The sequence below is a fragment of the Aspergillus alliaceus genome (genome assembly GCF_009176365.1).
Source record: "Aspergillus alliaceus strain CBS 536.65 unplaced genomic scaffold BDW43scaffold_28, whole genome shotgun sequence".
NCBI lineage: Eukaryota > Fungi > Ascomycota > Eurotiomycetes > Eurotiales > Aspergillaceae > Aspergillus > Aspergillus alliaceus.
This window is the reverse complement of record NW_022474711.1, coordinates 86,784-114,045: the sequence shown is the minus strand read 5'-3', so window position 1 is coordinate 114,045 and position 27,262 is coordinate 86,784. Positions and strand designations below refer to the sequence as shown.

Genomic DNA, 27,262 nt, shown 5'->3' with positions numbered 1-27,262 from the left:
CGGTCCCTAAATCGGCCGCTAAACCTTAAGCGGGTGTTCCAAATTTCAATTGGCCTCCCACTGTAGTTCGGTGCCGATCTCGGCGATTATCGGCCTGGTGGATGATTGGCTAGCCGCGTGCTACACGAGATATGTACATTATACCATGAGCTGCGGTCTTAGGATCTTAATCGCCGAGTGGGAAAGGGGAGTGCATATTGAGAGGAGGAAAGCTATAAAAGGCTTGCGAAACTTCATCCAGATTTCTTTCGTGAGGAAATACTTATAGGCTAGGACAGATAAACCATCGCAACAGCACCAAGACGACGAGAGATGACCAACCTATTATCAGCGAGGAGCGCCCTCAGACAGAATCCACAGCAATTGAACGTGATAATGATGCGATTACCATTGCGATAGATGCGACGGTGAGTCCTATTGTCCCCGATACAACCTCTCCCGCTACAAGTCCAAGAAGAGAGCATGACTAAAGACCCTCGAAGGAAATCGATGATCTGGTGCAGGTATACTCTCTAGGGTGAAATTCTAGCAGTCCTAATGCACAGACTGTGTTCCTCCTAACAGGTAGCTCCGGCTGTCTTGGGTCTCTCTGTTTCGCCAAACTTGCTCGATCATCGGAAGTGCGCCTTGTCATCTGTCTCATTTGACTTAGCGGAGGCAGTAGCGCCTCTACTGACCGGATGACGAATGGTCCAAGGCCTTCCTCTTAGAGTGTGATCCAACATCACCTCTTCCGGGCCTGAAGGAGAGCTACTACCTGTATCTGAGTGGTTGGAGCAGATACTTTAAGCTGGAGAAACTCGTGCGGATGCCGAGCGCTTTCCTGTGAAATTCTTGGAGGATTTCTTCAGGACGTTCTTTCGACTTGCGGCGTGTGGGTAGATTATTCTGGGGACGAATAATTCTTGCGCGTGTTCGTCTACAATGAGGGATATGAAGACAGTTGGATGATGAGGTTGTGACTCGGTATATACATTACTGGCAGGATTTTGGGTATTTGTCGACTGGATATCTTCATAGACCTTTCTAAGAGCGAGGTTTGGGCATAAATTGAAGCAAAGGCTGTTTTGGTCTACGGCGGAGGCCTTGTTGTTTAGGCACCTATGTTGTCTTTAGGCATGAGTATAAACCATGTTAACATGAATTGTCAAACGTGACAGTTAGAACGCTTGCTGATATAAGTATATTTGAAGAGGATACGCGTATGTTTTATTCGTTTTCATCTTATACCAGACCTTTTTCGCTCGTGATAGTAGAAAGCGGCTTCTGATGGACTCAATGGAAGAGAACTGCTCATCAGATACGCGGTGAGATTAATGAACTCGAGACTATTCGCCTGGGCAGAGGGCATCACGTGTGCATCTTACACTACTATAGCACGTGAGGCTAATTAGGGTATATCCGAGCTCTATCTCGGCGAATATTCGACATACCCCGAGGGGATTCTCACCTGAAAGCGCTATTTAAGCAACCCATTCGAGACTCGAGATAGTAGGGTTTTATCTTTCTTCTTGTTTCATGAGTGATTAATTTCCATTTTTGTAAGAGTTATATTCCTGACACACTGACTTGACGGATTCTAGGCCCGTGTTATATAGCTAAAGACTTTGCTAGAATTTCAGACCGACATAGGTGTAAAGCCCACATTCTTGGGAAATATCTTATACTACAAGGATAGAGCAGCTGCGGACTTCTCAATAAAGAGTAGTATGTTACATGTGTATACAGCAAGGCACTTGTTGAGGGGTTGAAATATATCCCAGAATCAGCGAACAGGCGGGTAAATGTCATACCCAGAGTCACTCAATAACCGAAGGATCTTATATCCCTGTTCAAGTTGATTTCCTGCTGCCCTGAGCACTTCCCTTGAGATTGGGAGGTCATCTCTGCATCTACACAAGGCTTTCATGACATAATAGGCATTGTGGCCAGGGGTGGATACCGCTGCCATAATAACCTCCTCAGTAACAGGAAGGCTCGCTCCTCTAAGCCTACAAAATATATGAATGATTTCGAGTGCTCGGCCAGGGTTTGTGACCGCTGTCTTCACTACCTCTTCAGTGATAGGGAGGCCGTCTCCTTTATATTCAAAGAGGACGTTGATAATATAATGTCCTCTGTTAGGGTTCGCTGCCGCTGCTTGAACGACTTCTTCAGTGGTGGGTAGGGTGCTTCTTTGCTTACAGAGCGCCTCCATTACCAAATGTGCTTCTTCACCGGTACTGGCCGCTACTGCTTTGACTAACCTTTCCGGGATTTTAAATGTGGATGTTTCATGATGAAGAAAGGATTCCATTGCCTTTCCTGCGCCGAGTGGCTTGTTCAATATCATCATGGCAATCTCTTCAAGGGCGGGGTTATCATCACATCTCTTGGCCGTTTGGGTCGAGTCCGAACCTCCTGGTGCCGAGGATCCTGGGTGAAGTTCACTTCCACTAGCTGCTTCGGGGTAGTTTGGGGTAACTTCCAGGTTCCAGATAACAGAGATGTCATGAAGATTCACCGGAGACGTTGCTTCGCGATTCTTATCAGGGACCGAGCTCATTCCAGCCTCACAACTGTCCAGCCTTGGCGACACGCCAATAGAGATAACATTGAAATAATCTCTACTGAGCCGAATAATACTAGGCTTTAAAGCCCCGGAAAAGAGCCAGACAATGTCGCCTTTCTCGATAGGCTTGGCTGACGCCTGAAGCTCCCAACGAGAGCTCCAGGAAGACTCGTAGTAACTTGCATGGGCAGTATTATTAAAGAAAACATCTACTCGTTGTCGCTCATGTTCAATCCCGTGGTGCGTAACCGAGTCAATTAAACCCAGAATACACCCCCTGCCCTCGAGCACTGATGTGCCACGTATCTTAATGTCACAAATACCTGGGAAGATATATGTGACCAACTGTCGGAATACCGAGCTCCATGGTAGTTTGTAATTAGCCGATAGAGCAGTTTCATCTGTGCTTAGTCCAAGTATCGCATACACTTTGTCATGTTGCTTAGTAGCCTCATGGGTATGATACATGTCAATTAGTTCCCCTAGAGTGAATTGGCCGTGTAGCTCAGACGTGTACGGTGGCCGAAAAATAGACCTTCTCATGAGATTGGTTACTGGGCGAATTTGGCCTGGTATGATTAACCCCTCACTGAACTCTAGGTTGCTCAAGCCGGCGCAAAAGCTGTATCCGTTTATCTCAGCAAAGCCGCACATGATGGAAATCCACTTTGCAACACCGACTTCCTGTAGAACCTAAACCGGTAAATTAGCAGCTTCCAGGTTGGCTCACGTAGGAATCTTTACCCAAATGCGGCGGAACCAAGGTCGCTGCAGCAAGTTCAAGCATTCCGTATGATCTATTGGTGCATGTTCTTTCTCGATCTTGTCCCGGAGTGAAGACTCCTCCTCCTTGGTAAGCATAGGATAAATGGTATTTGTATCCGGTTTTGGAGGTAATGGCTTCAGAGACACATCTCCTGCCGCGGAGCGAATCCTTTCAATCGCTTTGTCGCTACCCTCTTCCTCCTTTCCCAGCCAGACAATAACGCAGTTCGCTTGGGCGTATATCCTCCTCATGAGCCCAATCTGCTCGGACTTTTCCTCCAAGTTGCCTTGGTCAATGCATACTGCATCAACCCACAGTATCCTGTCCAGCTGATGATCCCGGAGGTGCGACAGTGCTGCGTATAGGTTTTTCGTAACTGCAAATTCACATCCGTTTGTGAAGATAGGACGAGAAGCCTTCTCTTTGCCCCATACATATGACAGGGCTTCGTAAATGTGCTTTCCCCTCCCTGGCTTTGATAAAGAGTATGTGATAAGCTCGCATTGTATTTGGGCATTCGTATCTTCATGCGGTAACAAGCGAAGCATGCGTGTAGATACATTTCCCGAAGGGAGAGGGGGGTACTTGTACGATGACATTGTCTATTTCCAGATTTGCTAACTTCTCCCCAGGCTTCTAGAGAAACAGAACTCAGAACGATGTGTTTTCAACTTGGCACTTTCTCACTAACTTATGATCTATCCACATGAGAAACCCCGCACAGCGTAGAGACTAACGTCTCCACTTCGGGCCGGATGATTTGGCAGCAAGGCTGAGAAACATCTCCAGCTTATATTAGAATGCAGCGGGAGCTGCACCCGAGTCTTGGCCGTTGATGGCTTTGCGTTTTAGCAATGGTACAACAGTAAACTTTGCTCCATATCAGTCATAGAATTGCTTTTCAAATATGGACCTATGTGCTAGTTCGTATTCCTGTGCAACATATCTATCTTCCTCAGGTGTCACAGCGGCCGCGGATAGTACATTGATTAACCTCACTGGAAATCACACTATTGTAGGATTGTCTAAGAGACAAAAGTTCCAGTTGATATTATCGACACCCATGAACGCTCAATGGGCCTTTGGCATACTTGCGTGTGCTGAAAATACTTTACTAGATCTGTCGGGGTCCCTGAAAAGAGTAGTGGGATTAGAAGAATGATAGCAATGCTGATATTTAGACATTGTAGTTTATGATACTAATTCTTTGCTACTATACGCTTTTGAGGAGTTTGCATCTCGGACTGTGTTGTGACCTGTGAGTGAAGGCGCGGAGTTTATGAATAGGCGGTATAAGCCTGCGAACTGGTCGGTGCAGGAAATGGTTGTATGCGTGGACTCTTGGCTTGGGGCTTGTAGTATAATGTACCGTAGATTTCAAAAATCACTAAGCTAATATGACTCTGATTAAGTGGCTGAGGCAGATTATGCTTCTAAAATGTCTGCGAATAGCTTCACCAGATAGCAGATTCGCCAAAATTCGTACAACTCTTGCACAAAGATCAGCATATTAGGGCTCTTCTTCAAAGTCCCCATAGAGAGAGCTTCAGGATCGTCTTCTGCCACCATATCAAGAATATAACTCACTAATCTAGCTTCATCTTCGACAAAGGTGATATCGGTAGGACATGTCTGCACAGAAATAAGCTATTTTCTGAGCATAAAAGCGCACTCAAGCGCACAGCGGAAATGCTGACTGGACTAAGTGAAGACTTGATCGTGTGCATCAATTTTAACTCCGATTTTAACGGGAATACTCAGAGTGTGTAATCCTGCGCGGGTCAACTTCCGGCTTCATTTTTACTGGTGGGCTTTGATGAATAGCTCGCGCAATTTGTAAGGGATCCTGTGTTTCCAGGGCTATGCACAGAGCTCCACGTTGAGACGCATATAGGCCATTCTCAGCAAGGCAGTAGAATTAAATGAGACCGGGCCCCTTGGGTCTCCCGGCATCCCAAGATGAGTCCGGGTTAAGTTCCCATTGTTTTTGCCAGTTTCAGAGGGCTACCTCCATTTTCAACTACTGTAGATGATAGACATCCGTCCGAATCAGGTTAGCACCTTCGCATCTGACGTAGGAAGTACATGTGTTAAATCAATGCCAGTATAAGGATGTATCCGCCCAAGGAAGAGTGTATCGTACAGCCTTTGTCGGGCTCCTTCGTAAAGAGGAATGAGAAACAGGATTGAAATCTTGGCTCAGGCTCTGTAGGAGCTCTGGCTTCCTTCCAGTCACTCTCTGTTTGGATTTCCCAAAGATTTCCTTTGAAGGGGAGGTCTATGACAAGCTCGGCATTCAGAATGACTGGCGGGGTGTTATACACTATTGTATGGAAGTTGAAAAAGCAAAAAAGATGCTGACAGTTCGCTTCAGGCCTTCGGTCTGGATCCACTCGTGCCATGTTCTATCGTTGACATGTTGCAACTCCAAGAGCCTTTCCTCGCGGATGAAATTTGCTAGGATGCTTTGTAGCTCAGCAGCCTCTTTGAAGATGGCGTCTGAGCATGCCCATGCTGCCATCACCATGAGCAATAGCAATGCTTGAGCAGTCGGCAACGGATTATATCGAACATTGAGGTTACCGTTTGTCATTGGCTCTGGAGTTGGTTCCTGAGAAGCCTTTGAAGCAGGCCTTTACACGGGCTTCACTCAATGAGGCTGCCGCTATAGGCTCATCTCGAAGCCCAGCTTTACGATGATGGAGCCGTTCGAGTGCTGTTATTTTCGATGCCCTATACAGCATGACTGCCCTACCATCGTCAAAGGAGTATTGGGCTCCAACCGCTGTAACAGAAGGATGAGATCGATTGCAGACCTTCGAACTCTCAATGTTGGAATGTGGAGAAAGGGCTGGTGGGGGTGAAATCCTGTCACATACGCTGCGAAATAGCGAGACTATGTGTCGGGAAAGGTGCTTTAATGTGGATATATAGGGACACTGCTTGTACCATGTTATTTAGCCGAGGTTCAGTAGCTACAGAGTATGACATGCAGCACTATTCTATTTAGATCGAAAAGTTTAGTTAAGGGGATGGAACCTAGTCAGTAACCTTAGCCCAGCTAGGCACAGTAAGATAGATGGTATAGCTCCTAATGCGGCAATGTGGATTACGATATATTAACGTATGCACTCCGAAGATATTTTTAAAGCCAGACACACTAAATGGGTGCAGTTAATGGCTGTGACATTTCTAACCTGACATGACCAATAATCTCCGATGCGGCGTGGTTCAGGCCCTTGCTTCACTCCAATCGGCTGTGCTAGAATGAGAGCCCCTGAAACTAGCCCACGATAGAGACTTTAACTCGTTATGAAAGGCAATTCCTGCCCCGGATCCCCTAATAGGACAGGATCGAGCATTGCTTGATTACAGTCGGATGGATCGGTTGGTCTACTTAACCGTACATCCTTTATACGAGAGCCTTTCCAGATGACATACTGGGAAGATTAGTGGTACGTTCAACACTTCCTATGTATGGGGATTGTAGATCCTCAAAACCTAACTTAAGGAGTTGTAGGTCCCAGGAATACCTTGCGAGCGACACAGAACGAGGAATATTAGCAATATGAGGGTGCGGCACAGACTTCTCTACGATTTAGCATTAATAGGAAGCAGTATGTGTCGCCAAAGTTATGGCTAGGGAAACAAGACAAGGAGTTGCGGTTAAAATATCTTGCGCTAAATTGCATTTTGTACTTAACCACTCATTGGTTCAGCTGACTCGAATCGAACGTCTCCATATTAGATCCAACCACAGTGTGTCTTATGTAGAATAGCCTTTCTGCGGCTGCGGCTGCGGCTATTACCTTTGGTCACGCAATGTAAATGTAGCTGGTAGCAAGCTAGAGCCATTGAACTATAACGGTGGAGGCCACCTATAGTGATCCATACTGTCTGTTCCCCTGTACATGGAACTATGAGTGGTGCATTAGCGCCTTCAATGGCAATGCAAAGTTCACTAAAGGGAACTGTGTTCTCGCCTCATCGCCGGACGAAATCGGTGGTGCGGCACCACCAACCTGCCTCCCCTCCCCTCCCCCTGAATGATGCCCGAATAGTCATCGTAGTATCGGAGGAGGCAGTGGTGGTGCTAGCGGTAAAGGTCCGGATTGCAAGAATCGCCAGTGTACGGGCCCTCTTTGCGCTTCTTTTGGCTGCAGTGGATCTGGCTATTTGAACGGCGTCTGCGCTGAGCGGCCAGGTGCGTGGGGGATGACTGCGGAAAGAATGGAAAGTGTACCAGCGACCGTTGTATTGGTCTGGGCTGGTCTGGATCTGAGTGTGGCAAGGATGGCATCTGCACCGGCCCAAATTGTTGGGAGGGGGCATGCAGGGGCAGTGGATGCATCAAGGGAACTTACCAATACCAGTGATAGAGTAGGGTTGCCCAACGCGTGCTTGCGTATTGAGAACCACATACAGTTTGCTCTGCTCGACTTCGACTATATAGAATTGCCTGGACAAATATCCAGCCAGAATCTATTAGATATTATTGGCCCGTAAAAACATAAAACTTCATACTTTCTGCCCTCATCCATTACTGCTTCTGTATACCCACCCGTCAAAGCATATAGTATCCAGGTATTGCAAAAAGGAATCTGATAAATGGACAGAACTACTTGAACGATTGTATTGAGCTCTGGTCACCCAAAACACATCACTATGATTGTAGGTCATCAAGGATGAACAAATACAAGGGCGTAGATTGATGCCCTATTTCCTCTGACGCATATTACTTCGATCCGGTATCCAGGGTATCATGGAGATGCTTGAAGTACGTTGATAAAGCCAGCACGTCCACATCACCGGCCTCCTCAGCAGTGGCCCTTTTCCTCACCCTTCTGTCCACGTAAGAAGGTGTTGTTCGTATTATCCGATAAGGTCGCTGCCAATGTGCTTGTTAGTTTCTTAATGAACTAGGATAAACAATACTTCCGTGCTTTAGCCCTTTCACTTGTGAACAGGGTGAAGAGGTTAGATCACTCTGAGGCAGACCTTGCCAGATTGAAGGCTGGGCAATATACAAAATCGACACTGCGCGATGCAGTTTTGAAGTCTCTGGTATAGGCTTACTGTGTTCGCGTAATGTGTGCCTGACGCAATGCTTCTAGAAGCAATTTCTAGATTGGCTGGTAGGATATATTGCTTTGCACGACACAAAGAATTATAGGTCCGAGCCTATTCAGTGCAATCGATAACTCTCGAACCCCGCCTTCCTAGCCACCGACTAAATGCATCTACTTGCGCTTGACTAATGAATGTATCTCAATACTACCGCTCCGAATTTATCATCTCGCAAACAGCCACCACAGCCGGCAGGGCCGATCTATGTACATATATAGCTCATGACTCCAATGCCAACAGCGTCGCAAATGCTCCATCCGGTCTGCTCAGCAACTCGCGCGGACGACCCGCTTCGACAATCCGACCACTATCCAGGACAGCAACCTGGTCAAAGTCCAACAAAGTATGGATCCGGTGGGCCACCATAATCACAGTGCAATCCTCGAATGATTCTCGGATGATCTTTTGTACTTTTGCGTCGGTGTCGGCGTCCAGGCTATGACAGGATCTAGTCAGCATACAACACGATTACAAATCAAGTAGAGGAAGCTATGATATACCTGCTAGTTGGCTCATCGAGAATGAGAATCTTACTCTTCTTCAACAGCGCCCGCGCTAAACAAAATAGCTGCTTCTGGCCTTGGGATAAGGCGCTCTCGTTGAGTTTGGCATCTAACACTGTCTCACCATGACCATCGTGGTGGGCCAGGAGAGCATTCCAGACTCCAACGCACCGCAGCGCACTGATGATGTCCTGGCTTGCAAGAATATCCAGCGGGTCGGCGTTCTGCCGGATAGTTCCTGGGAAGAGAAATGGCTCTTGACTGAGACAGCCGATGCGCTGTCGGATCGAGGTTCGGGATATGAGGGAGATATCCTGTCCGTCAATGAGGATCCGCCCTGATTGTATCTCGCTGAGGCGGAGGAGAGATAGTGCAAGGGAGCTTTTACCACTATTGATGCAGCTGTTCGTTAGCCTTGCTTTCTTTATCCCTGTTAGAGATAAGCCTGTCCAAAAAGAGATCGAGGCAAGTATTTATATAAAGCATGGTAATGGCCCACCTTCCAGACTTCCCACACAGCCCAATCTTTTCACCAGCACCAAGGTGAAGGCGAATGCCATTCAGTACGGGCTTGGTTCCCTCTGAACAATTGTATGCGATGCTTGTATCTATAAACTCAATTTCCCCATGACGGGGCCATTCCGGGAATGGATCCTGAACCTGAACGGTCGGGTTTCTCTCCTCACTGGGTGTGTCTTCGGCAAATTCCTTGATGCGCATAATCGCCCCCAGTGACGTCTCAAGTAGTGTCCAGTTCTGAATCAGCTCAGACAGGATCTGACCCAGATCAATCATCATGACAAGGGCAATACCCAATAGGCCTGGGTCGACCTGTTTGCGGAGAGCGATGGCTACTCCAACAATGAGCACTGTCAGAGTGGCAACGATTAGGTTAAGTACCAAGCTAAGCCAGCGTTGGATGCTCAGTAAGAGATAGAAAGGTTTCTGGGCCGTATCAAGCAAGGAGATCATTCGGGACGTGGAGGCGTGGGTCCATGAGAAGGCGCGGATGGTATTCACTCCGGCCAGTGATTCAATGAAGTGGGTATAGAGAGGGCTCTTGAGCTCAATCCTGGAATGAATTGAGTTAGTCTAATGGGTAAAAGGTGGTGACAGCAGAGTGATAAGGGCACTGCTTGATACTCACTCCAATAACCGCAGCTGGCGAGATGTGCGCAGGTAGAACCGCTGGACCAGGACCAGCACCCCAGTGAGAATTGGTAGGACCGCTGCTATGTAGGGAAGCGAAGCTATGGCGACAGCGCCTTGGGCAAGAGCCCCGAAAAGCTCTGTGAGCCGGGCAAGTTAGGATGGAGCAGATGTTAGATTGTTCATGCCTTCTATGCTTACGGAACCCTGTTGATATAAAGCCGCGGGGCAGAATCATGTCGACCAGTCTCATATCTTGGCTGAAGCGGGTTACAAGGACTCCGGTCTCGATGTTAGACAAGAAGGATAAAGGTGCGCTGTAGTCATTTAGTTGATAGTGTGCTCTTCTGGCTATGTGAGCGACGGCTAAAACTCACCACATGCAAGCGCGGAGCACTATAGAATGTAGATTCTTAGACGCAGCGGGGACAATGACGACCCAGGTCCAGCTGTTGAACGCAAGCCAAGTTAGCGCACGATGGGGAGCGACAAAGGGGGGTTAAACTCACAATACAGCAAAGATAAGGGTGCTAGCTTCGATCACAGCCAATGCTGCATATACTCCGATCCAATAGCCCAAGCGTGAGTTCGTGGCGCTGTCACTGCTAGAGGACCAAATATTGACCCAAACGTCTACGCAAAAGTGAGTCCCATGTTACAATAACTAGCGGTTTAGGAGAATATCATGACATACAGCGAAATCCACCAATTCCGGCATTGACAATGAGGAAAAGCAGCAGTATGGAGACGCGCAGGCCGCCCAAATTAGAGAAATAGTACTTGTACACAGATAGATCGTTTGTCTGCCGACTACCATCAGTAGTAGCGGTGCAACTCAGAGGATCCGTTGTAGTGTTTAGCGAGTCAGGTTGTCTGACACTGTTGTCAACCGTTCCAGCTAACTTGTCCATCTGCTCTGATTGCATGTCTAGCCTGTGAATATAGCCTCCAATGTGGCTTCGGAGCTGGGGATAACTGCCTTGTTCAAGGACCTGGCCATTGTCCCCCAAAACAATGATGAAGTCGGCTAGTTGTAAGCGGTGGACTGGATTGAGGGGATCAGCGTGAACGATATATTAAATTGATCGAGCCAAAATCTGGAGGAAGAGGGAGCATACCGCTGTGGGTAGCCAGGAACGCCGTGCAGCCCAGCCGGCGCAACAATCCAGCCGGGCCGAAGACATTGTCAAACACTAGCTGGGCTGTTGCATTATCTAGACCGCTCAGGACATCATCGAAGCAGGCAATACGTTTGCGAGCATAGACGGCTCGCGCTATAGCCTGGGGTAGGGGCCAAGCTGTCAATATGCAGCCCATAGCTAAATAAACATATAAAGAAACTTGAGACTCACGATTCTTTGCTTCTGCCCACCACTCAGTTTGGCACCCTTGCTACCGACAAACGTCTCATCACCTGCTGGCATTCTCTTGAGATCTGGCTCCAGCCCACATGCTCTCACCACGGTGTGGTACCACTCAGGGTCAAACACAGATAATGAGTTTTCACCGACAATGTTTTCCCGGATTGATGTATTTGTCAACCATGATGTTTGCTCGCAGAAGGCCAGGTCCGGATACTGGATAAAGAGCTTCCCCTCCAGCACGGGCGTCTCTCCCGCAAGACCTTTAAGAAAGGTGGACTTGCCACTACCTACTGCACCGACTATCATGACGAGGTTACCGGAAGGGGAGGATCTTACAGTAAGTGAGATGCCAGCTTTATCTAGCAGATAGGGTTTCCACCCAAAGTGGACATTGTTAAGAGAGAGAACCACATCAGTTTGGTTTTCTGGAACAGGTCTGGCCACGTGCTGTGGAAGGGAAGATAACTCGATAGTGGATAGGTTTGCGGATGAAAGGGAAGGGCCAGGTGCAATCTGGGGGAATTGTCTCTTTTCTATGCATAGTATGAAATTAGCGGCTTTGATTGCATAGATAAATCTGGGAGAACCAGTAAAACTGGACAAAATGGTTAGACGACTCACCAAGGCGATTGGGTTGCCTGAGGAAGTCCTGTACTCGATGGAGACAACCTACCGATGCGAATGTGTCCGGAATCGCTAGCAAGAGATTAGAGAGTGGGGTGACCAACAGGTTGACCAGCGCGAGCGATGTGATAGCTTGCGAGACCTTTAGACCGCCGGAGCCCTGCACCCTAGCCACTATAGCATAGCCAGTGAAAGTTGCGAGCTGCCCAACAATAGTGGGAAGATTGACTAAAGCTCCGCATCAGTCTGATTACAACCAGCACATCTACCTATCCACAGGCAGGGTTTTGAGAGGTTAACGTACTCATACAGACAAGGACTGTCTGTATTCGACGGAATTTCTTGGAGATCTTGAGCTCGTCCACACGCAAGGCGTTTGTCATAGCTCCCATGATCTCGGTCAATCCAAGGAACTTGACGTTTTTGATAGACCCAAGGACAGCAGTGGTGAAGTTGATGCGTTTCTCGGTAGCCTGGAGCCAAGCTTTCTGTCGCGCAGACACAGCGTTGCCCATGCTGAGTGATGCAGCCGTGAAGACTAGCCAGGGGAGGTCAGATGATGAACACTAGGATGTGCGGACCACGGCGCAGACGAGCAGACTTACTCATTACTACTACAATGGGTGCAATACAAACAGCACCCATCTGAGTCTGAAGAAGCCATGTGGCCAGACCCAGCTGGAGGATATTGGCCCAAATCTCGCAGACCGTTGACTGGAAGTATTCGGCAAGCATCTCGATGTCAGTACCCATGAGGGACATGGCACTGGACTCATCGATACTGCCTAGCGGTAGGTCCATCATGTGCTGAAAGACGATAACCATAAGACCACCACGGAGCATCGTCGTGGCGCGATACCCCAAATGCTGATAACAGGCTGTACACACCTTGATGATAAAAAGGTTAGTGCAGTGTTTGCAGCAGAATGAATCGGGGAAATGGGCATCCGGAGATATGTAACTTACAGCAATTCCAATGAATACAATGGCGGTGGCCCCGATCAAGCCGTAACCCTCATATAGTGAGAACGAGTCACCCTGCTCTAGCACAGTGACAACCTTGCCCACCAGGAACGGCTGAGCGATACTGAAGCCCACAACACAGAGCCGAGGGAAGGCGACCCCCGCAATTTCCCACCGTAGACAGCGGATAACAGCTAGAAGCAGCGCATGCTGGCGGCTCTGGTTGGAGCGGGCCCATGAGCCCGCGAATTGAGCAGATAAGTCGCGGGACGAGAGCTTTTCATGGATTGTAGGCAATGCATTGCCGGTTAGCGGCCCCGAGTACCCTTGTCGTAGCAGGCCATTCAACCAGACGAATAGGCCTCGGCTGAATGGTCCGCTCAGACTCTCGCCAGATCTCACCTTCTGGCTAGGTACCAGCCATTTTTGCTTCTCGACATTCTCCAGAATCAAGAGGAGCAGCTTGATGGCGAGAGACGAAGAAAGGCAGGCTGAATAGGCTTGACTGTCTGACAACCAAGCCGTGCGCACACGTACAATGTCTAAAAGCAGCGTGGCAAACAGGTAGGCAGAAACAAGGAATGGAGGCCGAATGGAGCGGATGTGCTCCAGGTCAATGAGAATGACGGCGGCAAGCGCCGCTACAAGCTCGAGGATGGCGCCGGCAAGTGACTCGCGGCCCCGCGTGGTGGGCTGTGTAGCGACAAGGCCAACTAGGGCGATCTGAATCGCCAACAAGGATACGGCAAGAACCTGGATGAAAGCTTTCCTCAGAGGCTCGTTCTGTTACACGGAGATCGAGAAATGAATCGGAACACGTACGAGTGTCACCACGCGTATCGCCGATGAAAGCACTTTGGGCGACTGGCTGAACAGCTGAAACAAGCGGAACGGCGTCAACAGCAGGAAGCAGACGGCCGGAGCGATGGTAAAAATGCTCGCTTCGTAAAGGACTGTGAAGTCAAATCCTCCGCGGCAGAGCGTGGTAACGAAAGGGCCAAATGAGCCGTCGCCGCATAGATCTGTTGTTGACGGAGACGTCATGGTCGCCCCAGTCGAGCGAGGACTCTGTTGGCCTATCGATCACCCCAGCCAACGTACGTATATACTATTTTGGGTCCAGAAGTCTCAGGGGTGGAGGTTGGGTTCGATGACCGCTTGAAGTTGTGAGATCGTGAGGTTGTGGAACGCAGACAGGCCGACCATTTATATTGGGCACTAACAGTGTGTCAAACGAAAGAGCCGCTAGGCGATAAGGAGTGTTGAATTACTCGTTCGGCTTAATACAGTATATTTCATACGTTAACACGACGGAAGGGGCTTATCAGTAGTTAGCCTCAGTAGCGCTCATTTCGTGCTTCCAGCCAGCGTCTAGTCTTTTTCCCCTTCTCCGCGTTTGTATCATCGACCTGCGGTACCGTACTATGTAATTACTGTTTGTCCAATGTGGTCTCCGAGCCTGATATTAGCTCGTTGGATAGTGTTTTGCTGCATTATGCCAGTGATGCTCACCCAACTTATGAATTTTTCTATTATGTGTCCCGATACTTAACAAAGTTGTCTCAGTAGAATAAAATTGATTGTCGCATGGCAAAGGCTCTATGTACGGGGTCTGTTATCGGATCGGTATTTCTTAAAGACAGAGGGAAATAGCAGCATTGTGGGACATGGGGGGAGGGGAAAGACACTAGTAACTGCTGACAACTTGAACTACTCGTCGGAACTGCGCCACCGCAAGTCCAAAAGTGATACAAGTAAGAAGTACATGTTATTATTATTAACCAGGCTTGACGTGTTTAGTTATAAAGCCTTTGGCTATGACAGACAAGTACCTACTATTTGTGCCCAGGGACAATTTCCACGCCAGAGTTACATCAAAGGGTTTACATGACACCCCTGCCTATGAACCATATATGCTTATCAACCATTGTTACAAAAATATAGTACCAGAGCTTACCGCAGCCCTCTAGGTTCCCTCTAGCTTGCCTTGACCAGCGTTGGAGAGGACCAGTATTGTTATAGGAAGTTGAACAAGGACTCCCAGGCTACAATGGAAATATCGTAATCGGACACCGATCCGCCGGGACACCAATATATTTGACATCATGAACGCACTTTTATGTATGCAAATCCGTAGGTATTTTATGTATATTAAGGAATATAGAGCTCTATCATGAATAGGTGCGTACGTGAAGGTGGTCTTGAGCTGCGTCTCGATTAGGGCAATTGTGGCTTATCAGTTATCGTTAATCTTTAGGTATGGCGGCTGGGTCATTGCTTTTTTCTCTGATTGGAATACACTAACAAAACTGATATATCTATGGCTGCAACTAACGTACTCCAATTCGAATGACTATACTCTTCACCCAAGTCGTATAGCTGCGCTATTGCGCGTTGACATTTCAATCATTCATTGTCGCTTCCATTAAACGAACATTGATGACCCTTGTGTTGTCCATTGGTGAGACAACTGTGGTCAACTCCTTTACCAACTGTTTCCTTCGTCGCAGAAATTCTCCTTTCGTCTCCGGATTGTTAGCAGGGCACTTTTTCCGGCTTTTTGTTCTTTGACCTATTGTCTAACGTTTATTTGAGTCACTTGAGCTAATTTTAAAACTCACCTTGGCACTGACTGGCTCCACCCTCATTGGGAATTGGTCATTGCTTGGGCTTCTGGGAGGAATCCCCATTCCTGTACTTCCTTCCGCGCCCCCCATTCTCATCGATCCTTATTTTTGAGAAGTGGTCACCCCGACTGGCAATGCCACTACTAAACTGAGGATTATTCAGCCACCAATACATCAAACGATGTGAAAGGACTTACCATTGTGTGTTGATTCTTAGGGAATTAAAGAAGAGTAAGTGGCTGGCACGAACTATGGTATGTTGGTACTACTGAAATAGACTGTCTGCTGCTAGTGGAGCATTGGAGCCACAAACGTATCAAGCTCTAACCTTAAGGAGCCATCCGGATCCTGGATTTGGAGTGCTAATCTTTGCCTCCGGCTCATTCGTGGGACAGAACCGCCGACGTTTATTTTATTAAAAGCTCCATGGGACTGTGTTCTATGTGAAACTGGGGTTTGACCTGCAGATCCTGACGGTGGGCTTGCTGGATACTGGGCTGCTTTTATTATACTCAAACTGTCGGTATTGAGTGTCTGACTCGAAGAGAATGAGATCAGACTTTTAAGCCATTCTCAAGTAAGATAGATGGATGTGGCGCAGGTTGCTTTCCGGGCATAACATCTTGGTGTCTCTTCCCAAGATCCATAGCACTAGAATAATTCTTTGTGAAGGGTTGGATAACCATTCTTGACCTAGCTAAGTCTGCAGGTATTTTTGTACTATTTTAATTCCGTTTCTTCTATTTCTTGGTGAACAGGCCTTGATGAATTTGAGTACTTTCGCCACTGCTAGAGATATATTCCGGGTCAAGCGAAAGTACCAGTCTATATACGAACATAGAGCTAACGCAGCCGATAAGACCTTCAGAATGCGAGTCATCTATAAATTCGTGTATCACTACTAGTTTTTTGTTGCGGCCGCCGGGTGTTTAGTAGTGCGACACCATGTGCATGGATTAAAGCGTGTACTGTTTGCTCGGTATGCTCTTAAACTTTGGGGTCAACCCCCCAAAACCCCCATTACCCACATGGCGGTACACTGTGGTCTTAATCATCCGGGCGGAAAGGATCAGACATGTACTAATTGACGCCTTCGAAAACAAGTCAGACCCCTGGCCTTGATTTTGCGGCGCGGCCCTTCTAACCAATCGATACCATTGACGGCCGCCACAGCCAAGGCTAAATAGGGCCGGTGATTTTAGACTCTGTCCATCTCGTTTGAACGGAGCCCTAAAACACCCTAGAAATATAGCGTATTAGGTGAGTTCATTATTTCTCCTGTTGGGTTATTGCGTGTGTCTATTGGTCGACAATGCTACCTTTATGTGATATTCCCACCCATAAGTGCTTTTGTGATTGATACTGTATTAGCTGACAGAAAGCCATGTTTGAGGCAATATTCTCAAGGTAAGAACTCTTCTCTTGGCTCGAGGTTGGCACGGTAAAAAGTTGGAAATAAATCTGATGAAATAAGAATTGAATTATCTCCAAGCTGATATTGTTTGTCTGGATACCAAGCAAAAGTGCTCTGTCTTTAGATACATTTCAAGCATATTTTATGAATGCTACCGAGCACATAGAGGCCCAAGGGAGCGGAGGCCTGGACTGTGTTCCGCGATATCCCGGCGATTTTACTCACACGACAAGTACAAGTACACTTAGTCTGAAGGTATACAGAGTACATAAGGGGTTCTTAGTTCCCAATAAACAGTAACTAATACTTGAGCGGGCAGACGGCTTATCTGTACAATGTCACTAGCCCCGCACGGCTTTAATTTTTTCATTTAAAGTGATTGCGGTAGGTAGTACGGTGTATCGAAGATTGGTTTGATAGACTGTGCTTCTAATTTTATGACGGTGCCTCATTGGCAAAGTGGTGGGAGCCAATGCATATACTAGTAGCCACCTGCAGTTGTACTGATGAGACTTTGGGTCGTGAGACTCGGTAATGGATCCCTATTGTGGCCTGACTGCGCCGCAAATGCCTTGCTCTCCACAAATGGCTTGCTATACTATCATATTAATCCCAGGAGCATATATAACATGGATGTACTTGTTTGGTAGCCGTCCGTGAGGGTGAACGGTTAACTTCCATGCCGCAGTAATGTCCCTGGAGAGTTTAGCCTGAGAGGACGGATTCAATTACTAGTCTGTCATACTAAATATACAAAGGTTAGGTCTACGGTAAGCCATTTCCCCGCCCGGGGACATCGGGGGGTTGGGATCTCACTCCTCCGACGCTTGAGGGCGCTTCTTCTCATAACTATGGAGTGGAGATACGTACAAAAGGTGAGATGGAAATATAGTGCCAAGAAAAGGGGATCCAGCGAATGGAGGGGGTTGTTAAGGAAATACTTTCCTTCTTTTATTCGCTTCTTAATCCCCTTCGAACCACCACCCCCTTCTACGCTCGAGGGCGCTAATATCAAATAAATATCGGGTAGAAATAAGAAGAATACTTCCTACGTACGTAAGGTGAAAATACAGCAGTGAGGGTGAAACTAAAATCTAAGGCTATCTATCCAAATGGAAGCCAAGAAACAGGGACAAAAAAGGAAAGATAGATAACCGAAACAGTGACAATATTTCCCGCCGGAGAAATAAGCTCTTCTCAGCTCAAGGAGAGAGGTTTCTCACTGTAATTTTTGGCATTGACTTTTACAAGGCAATATGAAAGTGGATTCTGTAATACGATTAAAAGATTTATTTACAGATGAAGTGCGGAATTCGGTAAACCTATGCAGAAGGCTTAATTTAGCATGGAATATAACTCCCATAGTTGCTCTCCGCAACATAATAGCGCTAGCAAAACTCCAGACTAGTGCCAATGTGTGCCTACTCAAGAACCGTATCCCGACGATTCTCCGAAGCCCTATCGATGGCCCGTACTTACAGCGTCGCGAGGGGGGTCCTGGGAGTATAGCAATCGTACCTCAGGCATTTATAACTGAATCGGAGCCATATCAGTACCGTTGTGGTTTGCTTAATTCACTAGGTGCTGCCAGTATCCTGAAACCATTTGTATCTGATGTTTCCCAGCACGGTGGAAGTTCCATGGACCAGAAAAAGGCCCACAGCAGTAACGATAGTGGCTTGGGTAAAGCCGGGCCACCTAATACAGATCTATAGTATCTGCAGTTGTCTGGGAATAAGATAAAATGAAATAGTTTACTAGAAAAATGAGCAAAGGCTTGAAATAAATGCGGGCGCGACTATCTAAGAGCAGAGAGCGCGCCTCTACAGCAAGGGGAGGCAGTTTATAGAGCTATGGAAAGAGCTATACGAGCTTGTAGTGTTGCTTGAGATATCTTCAGTGGAGCCGGACTTTGCGCGGCTGCTTTTAGAGATAAAGAAAAAGTCCTTTTTTTTTTTTTTTTTTTTTTTTTGTTTGAGATGTCCGCAGCCCTGCCGATATCTAGAGAGAGTAGTAGTACCGATAGTTATATATATTATAATAGTCAGTGACTTTAGTGATGGATTTAATTAATACCTTGACAGAATAACTGTCAATGAACCCTATCTCACATAACTAGGTAAACCTTTTTTTCGTATGAGGTTCCAGTCTTAATGCTAGCATGGCCATTGGATTGATCCATGTAAGATTCGCCTCCGTCGATGGGCCAACGCGCCACCGGAAGCAGTCTCCAAATGAGGGTGTCACCACAAGACATAGCCAGAGTACATGACAAAAGCTGCGAGTAAACGCGCAGACGTGCTCTTTCTACGCGACAACACTTCTGGGGGTCTGAAGGGTACAACGAAACATGAATCTAATCCAGAGCCTATCAAACCATTTTGAAATGACCGTGCCCTTGCTACCCTGCTAGAATTCACCATATTCGGCACGTATGCCGCTAGTGTCACGTTTTATTGCCTAGTTATCAAAGGTGAATCCTATCCGATAGGGTAATAAATGGAATGTTTCAATATTGCCTGGTTTTCATGAGTATTCTTACAAGCATGAAGACAAAAGTCCTTTTCCAACTGCTATCCTAAAGCTCATCCGCTCCTCAGGCCACCTCGTTTTCAGACTTTCCACCCCTAAAATAACCTCTCCTTGTGCTAAATTTAAAATTTGGTTACGAGATTGTTTGGTAACGACCCCTAGTTTCCAGGTGCATCGATACATATAACAAAGCTACCGTTTACCCGAATAATTTCTTCGATATACTGCCGACTCATATAACCAGTTAGCCTATATTTTCCGGCGCCGTGGAATGAAACCCTGGTGCAGCCCTTGAACAGTATAGGTGAGTAGCCCCCTGGACACACTCTCCCACCCGAAGTATTACTTGTTCCTTGATAGGCTTGGCCAGAGCAGTTGCAGCTGAATGACCAAGTGGCGCGCTTTTCCAGACTAGCTCGAGCGACCTCGGCCGAGTTTTCAGAGACGGGGAGGGTCGTCGCGCAAGACGAAAGGAGCAACACCCACTCCGACGAGGTACTTCATAATTACACGAACCAAGTGGTATGTCAGGACGTGAACCGTCTTGTCTCTGGCCCAATGATCGAATAGATTTCCGAAGGCGTCTAGGTAATGCTGTTCTGAGGTAGGACAATCAAAGAACAGGGTTCCGTAGGTAGAATCGATTAATGTAAGGGCTGTGTCCTGATGGATCTCTTCAAGCTGTGTGGTGATATCTTCGATGAAGGGTCTTTTGGAAGGAGTTTGAACCGTAATCTTTATATGGATCATCTCTGAAGCCACCTTTTGAGATAGAAGAGAACGGGTTTTAAGCCGTAGCTGCGATACTTGCGTGATAAGTGCTAGAGAAAAAAAATATCCGTATATGAGATTGGTATGATCTGCCAAGCAGTTAGGAGTAAGCATCAAGGGCGTTTAAATGCGGGAGATCCTTATGCAACGTATGTGCTTATGCCGCTTACTATCGTTTATTAAATTGGGACCTAGTTAGTCTTTCAGAAATCCACGGCTGCCTTGTCAGTCCTAAGCTGTAGCAGCCTATCTGATTGATTATTGTATGCTTATATATACTCCCAGCTAGACCTCGCCATAACTAGTTAACCTAACCCGCATAGGTTACCCGCGAATAACCTGTTGTTGCATCCACGAGCATATCATTTATCTTTCCTAAATGGGATGAATAATTTGAAAGGTTAGTGGCATTCCATTCTATTGTACTATCACTAATTACCAGAGTTTGCCTTTATAAAATATGGTCTGCGTTATAAGTATTTGAAATCAGTGGTACTTTAACTTTTCCGATTGATTTGCAAGTTTTTAGTGGAAAATAGTGTAAAGAACCGTCTTCCGCATGCTAAATTGCAGCTTTTGATAATCAAGACGGTCCTAGGTTAAAAGCACAAACTGGGACTAGAATTCAGTACTCGAGGCATTCCCACATCGCCGCCCTAAACCGGATATTCATATTACTCGGATCCTTTGGCTTTCTTACCGTATAATGCCACCAATACTCAGATGTCTTATAAAATAATATTATGTAGTCGACGCCTTTGCTTCTTTTACTTTTATCTAATAGACTTTCTAGAATTAATGGGTTGGGCTCGGGTTCAAATTTCTAGAACCCGCCTAGGTATTGGCCTATTGGCCAGTCTAACCAGTAGTTTCATATTCTTTGTAGCCTTGGATATTTCTAATATACTTTCTATAGAACAGGCATGGAAGTAGATACCATGTCATAGAGTAGCTGATATTGGCTTTTTCTACTCTTAAAAAGAATTTATTTAATATCCTTTTTTGGGTGCCGAATGTCTTTATTTGGTTGTTAATGACTGATATTATATCGACTCTGCCTTGTACGCCCCCACCTTCGATAAGCTATGTTAGACAAGGGTTTGTAACTCGTAGGTACTAAGTTAGTAGTAGTACTTTATTATAGCGTTGCATCTGCTAGTTCATAACTGACCAGGTGATTACATGCCTTGTTTATTACCATGTCTTCTCCGTCCAAAATTATCCTTCCTGAGCCAAGGTCTGTATATCGCCATGGCTCGCAGGTCGGTGGCTGTGCAAACTTTGCTTTAAGAGTATAGTGAGGAACATCCCGCCGAGGAAGGCGAAAACGACGGTTGAGGAGATCCAAGGCGAGCTGGATGTTGCATGGTGCTCTGGTCGTTTGAGGTAGGGTTCTCTCCACGAAAGCTTCCTCATCGTGGAGATGTTCATCGGCGGGTCCATGGGCCTTTGGTGATTGGTTTCCACTTCCACGTTGATATGATAGTATGCTAGAGTCTGAATGGAGGTGATGTTTGGACTGATCCTAGCAAGTTCGGACTCCTGCGCTGAAACCAGAAGCGGAGTATCTAGTAGATGTACCCTTAGAACTAGTTCAGCCTAATCTACTAATGTCAAATCTATTTTGTGCAGCAGTGTGGCAGTTACCATGTAGAATAAGCACGTACCAATTCCATTCAAGAATCCTTGGGTTGGCTCGAAATACCACAATGCTGTCCCAGAGCTAGCTAAGTCTAGTGAGAGCCCAAATGCAACGCCACCCACGAATGTGACTGTGCGCGGTGTGAAACGCTTAGCCTAAGCGACAACAAAGGGGGCTCCTATCGCCATTAGAGATACTGGGATTGCGCCGTTGAGATCCATTTCTGCAGGGGCAGCACCGGTGAATGCCGTTCCGGGTTCGCGAACGAGACAATTATATAGAGCCTGATAGACTCCCCAGGCGAAGTTAAGACCGCGGGAAGTTGAGACTATGACGAAGGATGTAGCAACAATGATTACCGATTCCTTTTAATTCGCATTTAGCTTTTGGACGAGATAGGACTTACCCTAGATATCAGAAGACGATGGGATTTTCATGGCAGGCGCTTTCATCCACTAGGGGCTTCCAGGATACGTAAACTCACCATTTTAGGTCCGTTTCTGATTAACCTTGAGGTGTGCTAATACCTATGGCAACTTCGCCCTTCAGGCCCCTGTGAGCTTCGGGTTGTAACTGGCTGAAAGGCTTGATTATCCGGTTGTGCCATGGTGGGGGATAGAGGAAGGGTTATCGGTGCCAGTGATAGAAATTTACAGCGCAGCAGAGAAGAGATCTTTCTATGTCTGATAATTGTGCCCAGGCCATGAATCTCAGGAAAGCCACTATTGAGTCATCGACCATACCCACTGCTTTACCACCAGCCTACGTCCCCGAGGCAATCAAAGGTAACTCTCGGTGGGGATATACGAAGTACGAGACCAATAAAACAACAGCAAGATATGATCTCCAGAATGCCAAGGCGGGGTCTTGTCCTCCTCGTTCAAAGTACAAGCTATAAATATGCGTCATCTTTGACACAAGGCAATGCTGTATCATCCTTCGAATCCATCCGTGGTACCCTCGCACTTCTAACAAGCCAAAGTTTGCAGATATGGAATCCTCAACCAACCCTCTCAAGGACGCGGGAGTCCCCCAGCATATACTCTCTCTTTTAGATCGCCTACATGCCGCATCGATCGAACAGGAAAGTCACCTAGATATCACCGCTTTCGCGCCAGACCAGGTCCATGATGCTACCCGTGAAGCCTTCATCGCGTTAGACCAGGATAAATGCCACTTTGTTTACCAATTAGCCCGTGCCATAAATGCCAAAAACATCGTTGAGGCAGGCACGAGTTTCGGTGTCAGCACCATCTACCTTGGTTTGGCTGTGAGCGCAAACGTGCAAGCCTCTGGTGGAACAGGTACTGTTATTGGAACAGAGCACGAGCCCTCGAAGGCAGAGCAGGCTCGCAAGTACTGGGATGAGGCTGGAGATTTGGTGTTAAAGCACATTGACTTGCGTGTGGGAGATCTGCGGCAAACATTGAAGGACAACATTCCCACCATCGACATGCTCCTTTTGGATAGTGGGTTCCCTCTATATCTTTGAATACGCTATATCAGATACTAATGATCGCTCTAGTATGGGCACCCATGACTCTCCCAGCTCTAAAGCTGATTCAGCCACATCTCCGCCACGGTGCAGTTCTCATCATTGATAACACTATCAGCTCTGCGGGTCGCTATAAGGATCTGTTGGAATATCTGCGCCGGGCAGATAGTGGGTTCCTGAACTTAACTATGCCTTATTCGAAGGGTTTGGAATTATGTGTTTATACACCTCAGTCCTAGATTAGCTCTAGAATGGTTGCATTGTGTATAAAGAAATTAGCACACTATTCTATTCTGTTCGGCTTAACAATCTATCTGATTAGTCCTGTTTTCTGAGACACTTGAGAAACGCGTTGTCCCAAGGTAGATAGCAAATTGAACGCTCGAACATCAATCAAGAGCGAATCTCGATGCTTGTATTTCTACAGCTTTTACCCCCCTTTTGTAGAAATAATCTGTGGGTATTCTTTTCTGTCTTACGGACAGTTTTGCCTTCTTTCATATAGACTCGTGTATTTGAGAATACTATCTTTAAGATACCAAGCGGGTCTAAAATAGCATCCATCGTTGTTCTTAGTTACTTCGACACTTATACAAAGTGCCCAAATGTAATGAGATCTACAGAGGCTGGACTTGAGGCTTGTTTCATAAAGGAAAAACAATGTTTCTGCATAGCAAAAGCATTAGCTCCTTCAAAGACGAGGGAAGGTTGTCATAAGAGTGCAATGGAACAGGAAAATAACTAAGGTACATTGTATATATCAACCACGTAGACCCAGCATAGACAAACGAGTGATCTACACTGGATTACCTCTCAAGTCAGTTTTTGGCATTCTGGAGAGACTTTATCCACTATTCTCGGATTGAAGTTCTTGGCAGTATGGGGGATATCCATTTGATAAAAGTGCCAACTCAGAGATGCTTGTGCGTACTTCAGAGCCTTAGAATAATGCCTAAACAAACCATACTGAACTTGGAGTCGTCCTTCACATCTGTTGCCCGACCGTGAAAAGCAAGGGAGAAAAGTAGAAGACGAATGAGACGACATGACATATCAATGTAGCGAACAAGTATCCCCAGAAGGACAACAGGAACCAACCCCTCACTCTTCACCCGGATTCCCTCCCTCCAAGAATTTGAAGAACGTCAGCCGATTCCCATCGCTATCCTTAATGGTAAACTGTCGAAAGCCCCATTCCATATCTTCAATGTCTTGGGCAATTTGCACCTCTTTGTGACCCTTCAAGTATTGGTAATACTCATCCAATTCGCGGGTCCCTAGTGCAATCATCGCCTCAGACGGTTTGAATTCTTCAGCGGAAACCTTCGAGAAGTAGAAATTTGCCTCGGCCTTTTTGCCAATAAAAACCGAACAAAAGCACAACTCGGACGTGCCATCCTCGGGTTTGACACCGCCGAGCTCGAACCCGAGGATTTCAGTATAGAATCGGACGGTGAGGGAAACTGATGTGGAATGAAACATGGGAATGACCTTCCATGCTGACTTGGCTATCTCGGAAGCCATTTTGTGATTCAGATAATGTGATTAAACTAGGTTCGGTGCGTTCTCGCTATCAGAAGACTAAAAATATCAGTCGCCGCAGCCTGTTCGTATTAGTCAGACAGGGTTGCCTAGTTAGCTACTTCTGTAACCTTGTGACGACTGAAAAGATAGTTGAGGGCTCGGAAGGTGGAAATACGAGGAAGGTGAACCGATTATATTTCGGGTTATTTGGCCTAGGTTAAACTTCTTCCGTTGTGATGCTCACAGATCCTTCAATGTCGGGTACAAGTAACCAGGTTTCAGTATAGAGAATAATGCATATATATTTAGCGTGTACAGAAATGCCTTCCAGTTCTCCATGCTTTTTTCACATTGATTCTATAACCCCTTCACTTTAGTCCCTTTTCCAGGCAAAATTGCTGGTAAATGTTCAGCTCTTTGCGTACGTCTTCACAGGCTCATTTACTTTTACCCTGTTTCTCACTGCGTTCGTTTCAGGCAATTATAGCGTAAACTAATCACTGTATTAGAACAGGGGTGATCGGCTTACGCGAGATTCACGTTAGTGCTCTCGTTCTGAAGATTACAGTTCACCACCTATGCGTATTAGATGCCTTTTCGGCGCCATAGAGACTTCAAATCAGCTGTAAATGCATCTGCAACGACGAAACCCCTCGTCGATATTTCTCGAAGCATCGCATGAACTAACTCTGTTTCTCGAATGGTCGCCACTCTGGCGCCAGCTACTCTCAACGGGAAGAAAAATAAGACAGGCGCCAAATTAGTAGTCTTCAAGGCGACCTCAGTCTTCTCTAGAATTGCATCGACGTGATTCTGAACAATAGTCTGTGAGATTGTAGGCGTGGGCATTTCGTTGAATTGAGAGCGGTAGTCGAAGATGCCGGACAAGTAGATGGAGACCCCGTGATAATAGATTGTTGCGAGAATAGATTGGGGGTTATGTTCGGGTGTACCTCTATTTGCCGACCACTGCTGGAAGTTCGCATACCAATCAAGAAGAGCAGACCGGACGACGAAACCTTCCGCGGCAAGCTCAAACAGGGCCTCATGCAAAAGCATGTTCGGACACTTGGAGTCCGGTTTGAGCAGATCCCATACACTGCGTTTAGTCAATCATACAAGAAGGTATAAACTGCCTATGAGCGCACTTACCGGTGGCTTATTGAGGTGCATTTGATTATCAGATCGAACAGTAGTTCTTTTGGATGCCAGACGATGTTGAGACCCTCGTTCCAAATCCTAGTCATGAGCGATACCCATTCCGGCTGGCAGAGGAAAGAAGGTTCTGGGTATATCAGAGCGCGACAAATTTCAAAGACTCGCACCGTGAGGAATAATGTCCTCCCAGAGCCAGTTACATGAGCTTCCGGGCCACGAAGCTGAAGCATTTTAGATGTGCCGTACAGAAAATGCTTCACCCATCCTTCTCCGCTCGCATCATACATAAGCTAACCGAAAGATTAACTTCGAGCTTCTGATATACTTTCTGCACAAGAGACGTTTGACCTACTTCGAACAGTCCCAATAGAAGTGTAGTCCATAGATTCGCATCTTGTTGGACACTGTTGCTTACAATCTCGGCTTTAAATTCGGCAATTGAGGTGTGGTAGGCCGCCAATGCTCCCACAGCCGCACCTTTCCTCTCTTGAGGTAAAGATAGCATCGACTTCCTGCTCAGATCAAGGGCGCCCAGGGCAATGGATGCTTGATACATGCTGGGGGATTTCTGGGTTTGCGAAATGATAGTGCCGAGGTCTAGGGGGCCACCAAATTCATTTCTTGACAAAAAGTCCGCCAGGAAATGCTTTATAAACAGGGTCGATCGTCCAGCTGGCACCTCGGGGCAAAGCCTAGGTGCTGGCAGACCAGTGGGGAGCGAGAGACATTTAGACCTTTTGGACGGCCCAGAGACATTGACAAAGACTAGGCCAGCCTTTGGCTGAACTGCTGGTGGGACGCATTCCAGTTTTTTCTTTACGCAATATTGACAGGGAGGGCCACCTTCACACTACAAGAGGTTAAAATCAAGTAGTAGAAAAGTGAGTCAGTTTTGGCTTGACGGATTCTTTGGGAGGGGGTTGTTAACCTTGATTCTGCGTCGTGTGCAGGCCGCGCATCTGGTGCGAGCAATCCGTCGGTCAAGTGGTCCCAAAATAGCCATTTTTTAGGTGAATTTCGGAAATGCCTAGTCACTCTTCGTAAACTGTGCA

At 46.8% G+C, this 27,262-nt stretch overlaps 8 protein-coding genes across 8 annotated transcripts; 1 reads left to right on the top strand and 7 right to left on the bottom strand.

Moving 5' to 3' along the window:
• Positions 1-1,114: 1,114 nt before the first annotated feature.
• Positions 1,115-4,255, bottom strand: BDW43DRAFT_108436 (HET domain-containing protein). Its single transcript, XM_032037865.1, has 2 exons — positions 3,296-4,255; positions 1,115-3,244 (listed from the first exon to the last, which is right to left on the bottom strand). The coding sequence occupies exons 1-2, from the start codon at positions 3,914-3,916 to the stop codon at positions 1,766-1,768; spliced, it is 2,100 nt and encodes a 699-aa protein (XP_031899226.1). The 5' UTR covers positions 3,917-4,255; the 3' UTR covers positions 1,115-1,765.
• A 487-nt stretch (positions 4,256-4,742) lies between these two features.
• Positions 4,743-5,910, bottom strand: BDW43DRAFT_312071 (uncharacterized protein; the record flags this gene model as incomplete). Its single annotated transcript, XM_032047295.1, has 2 exons — positions 4,743-4,949; positions 5,680-5,910. 2 exons carry the CDS (start codon positions 5,908-5,910, stop codon positions 4,743-4,745), a joined length of 438 nt encoding a protein of 145 aa, XP_031899225.1.
• A 2,315-nt stretch (positions 5,911-8,225) lies between these two features.
• BDW43DRAFT_108259 (multidrug resistance-associated protein) lies at positions 8,226-14,232 on the bottom strand. Its single transcript, XM_032037860.1, has 15 exons — positions 13,870-14,232; positions 13,051-13,800; positions 12,690-12,972; positions 12,389-12,622; positions 12,082-12,312; positions 11,449-11,993; positions 11,215-11,377; positions 10,791-11,141; positions 10,606-10,729; positions 10,474-10,545; positions 10,298-10,413; positions 10,095-10,236; positions 9,447-10,019; positions 8,945-9,337; positions 8,226-8,880 (listed from the first exon to the last, which is right to left on the bottom strand). Exons 1-15 carry the CDS (start codon positions 14,089-14,091, stop codon positions 8,664-8,666), a joined length of 4,416 nt encoding a protein of 1,471 aa, XP_031899224.1. The 5' UTR covers positions 14,092-14,232; the 3' UTR covers positions 8,226-8,663.
• A 7,184-nt stretch (positions 14,233-21,416) lies between these two features.
• BDW43DRAFT_279266 (uncharacterized protein) lies at positions 21,417-22,804 on the bottom strand. Its single transcript, XM_032042286.1, has 4 exons — positions 22,518-22,804; positions 22,059-22,398; positions 21,578-21,990; positions 21,417-21,491 (listed from the first exon to the last, which is right to left on the bottom strand). Exons 2-3 carry the CDS (start codon positions 22,065-22,067, stop codon positions 21,610-21,612), a joined length of 390 nt encoding a protein of 129 aa, XP_031899222.1. The 5' UTR covers positions 22,068-22,398; positions 22,518-22,804; the 3' UTR covers positions 21,417-21,491; positions 21,578-21,609.
• BDW43DRAFT_108225 (uncharacterized protein) lies at positions 21,950-22,616 on the bottom strand. Its single transcript, XM_032037859.1, has 3 exons — positions 22,518-22,616; positions 22,097-22,398; positions 21,950-21,973 (listed from the first exon to the last, which is right to left on the bottom strand). The coding sequence occupies exons 1-2, from the start codon at positions 22,518-22,520 to the stop codon at positions 22,189-22,191; spliced, it is 213 nt and encodes a 70-aa protein (XP_031899223.1). The 5' UTR covers positions 22,521-22,616; the 3' UTR covers positions 21,950-21,973; positions 22,097-22,188.
• A 176-nt stretch (positions 22,805-22,980) lies between the features above and the next one.
• On the top strand, positions 22,981-23,946 carry BDW43DRAFT_279264 (O-methyltransferase). The gene is made up of 2 exons (XM_032042285.1): positions 22,981-23,502; positions 23,559-23,946. Exons 1-2 carry the CDS (start codon positions 23,025-23,027, stop codon positions 23,765-23,767), a joined length of 687 nt encoding a protein of 228 aa, XP_031899221.1. The 5' UTR covers positions 22,981-23,024; the 3' UTR covers positions 23,768-23,946.
• Positions 23,947-23,976: 30 nt separating this feature from the next.
• BDW43DRAFT_279263 (glyoxalase family protein) lies at positions 23,977-25,155 on the bottom strand. The gene has a single exon (XM_032042284.1). The coding sequence runs from the start codon at positions 25,050-25,052 to the stop codon at positions 24,630-24,632; it is 423 nt and encodes a 140-aa protein (XP_031899220.1). The 5' UTR covers positions 25,053-25,155; the 3' UTR covers positions 23,977-24,629.
• A 222-nt stretch (positions 25,156-25,377) lies between these two features.
• BDW43DRAFT_279261 (uncharacterized protein) lies at positions 25,378-27,251 on the bottom strand. The gene is made up of 3 exons (XM_032042283.1): positions 26,563-27,251; positions 26,205-26,500; positions 25,378-26,145 (listed from the first exon to the last, which is right to left on the bottom strand). Exons 1-3 carry the CDS (start codon positions 26,764-26,766, stop codon positions 25,638-25,640), a joined length of 1,008 nt encoding a protein of 335 aa, XP_031899219.1. The 5' UTR covers positions 26,767-27,251; the 3' UTR covers positions 25,378-25,637.
• Positions 27,252-27,262: the final 11 nt, after the last annotated feature.

Excerpts from the sequence above, each read along its gene's own strand:
- BDW43DRAFT_108436 (XM_032037865.1), bottom strand. The coding sequence starts at position 3,916 with ATGTCATCGTACAAGTACCCCCCTCTCCCTTCGGGAAATGTATCTACA. Across the intron at positions 3,245-3,295 it reads CTTGGTTCCGCCGCATTTGG|GTTCTACAGGAAGTCGGTGT; the intron begins GTAAAGATTCCT and ends TTACCGGTTTAG.
- BDW43DRAFT_108259 (XM_032037860.1), bottom strand. The coding sequence starts at position 14,091 with ATGACGTCTCCGTCAACAACAGATCTATGCGGCGACGGCTCATTTGGC. Across the intron at positions 12,973-13,050 it reads TTGTATTCATTGGAATTGCT|GTGTGTACAGCCTGTTATCA; the intron begins GTAAGTTACATA and ends TTTATCATCAAG. Across the intron at positions 10,237-10,297 it reads CTTTATATCAACAGGGTTCC|AGCTTTTCGGGGCTCTTGCC; the intron begins GTAAGCATAGAA and ends CCCGGCTCACAG.
- BDW43DRAFT_279264 (XM_032042285.1), top strand. The coding sequence starts at position 23,025 with ATGGAATCCTCAACCAACCCTCTCAAGGACGCGGGAGTCCCCCAGCAT. Across the intron at positions 23,503-23,558 it reads CGACATGCTCCTTTTGGATA|TATGGGCACCCATGACTCTC; the intron begins GTGGGTTCCCTC and ends TGATCGCTCTAG.
- BDW43DRAFT_279263 (XM_032042284.1), bottom strand. The coding sequence starts at position 25,052 with ATGGCTTCCGAGATAGCCAAGTCAGCATGGAAGGTCATTCCCATGTTT.
- BDW43DRAFT_279261 (XM_032042283.1), bottom strand. The coding sequence starts at position 26,766 with ATGTATCAAGCATCCATTGCCCTGGGCGCCCTTGATCTGAGCAGGAAG. Across the intron at positions 26,501-26,562 it reads TTCTATTGGGACTGTTCGAA|CTTATGTATGATGCGAGCGG; the intron begins GTAGGTCAAACG and ends TCTTTCGGTTAG. Across the intron at positions 26,146-26,204 it reads TGCACCTCAATAAGCCACCG|GGATCTGCTCAAACCGGACT; the intron begins GTAAGTGCGCTC and ends ACGCAGTGTATG.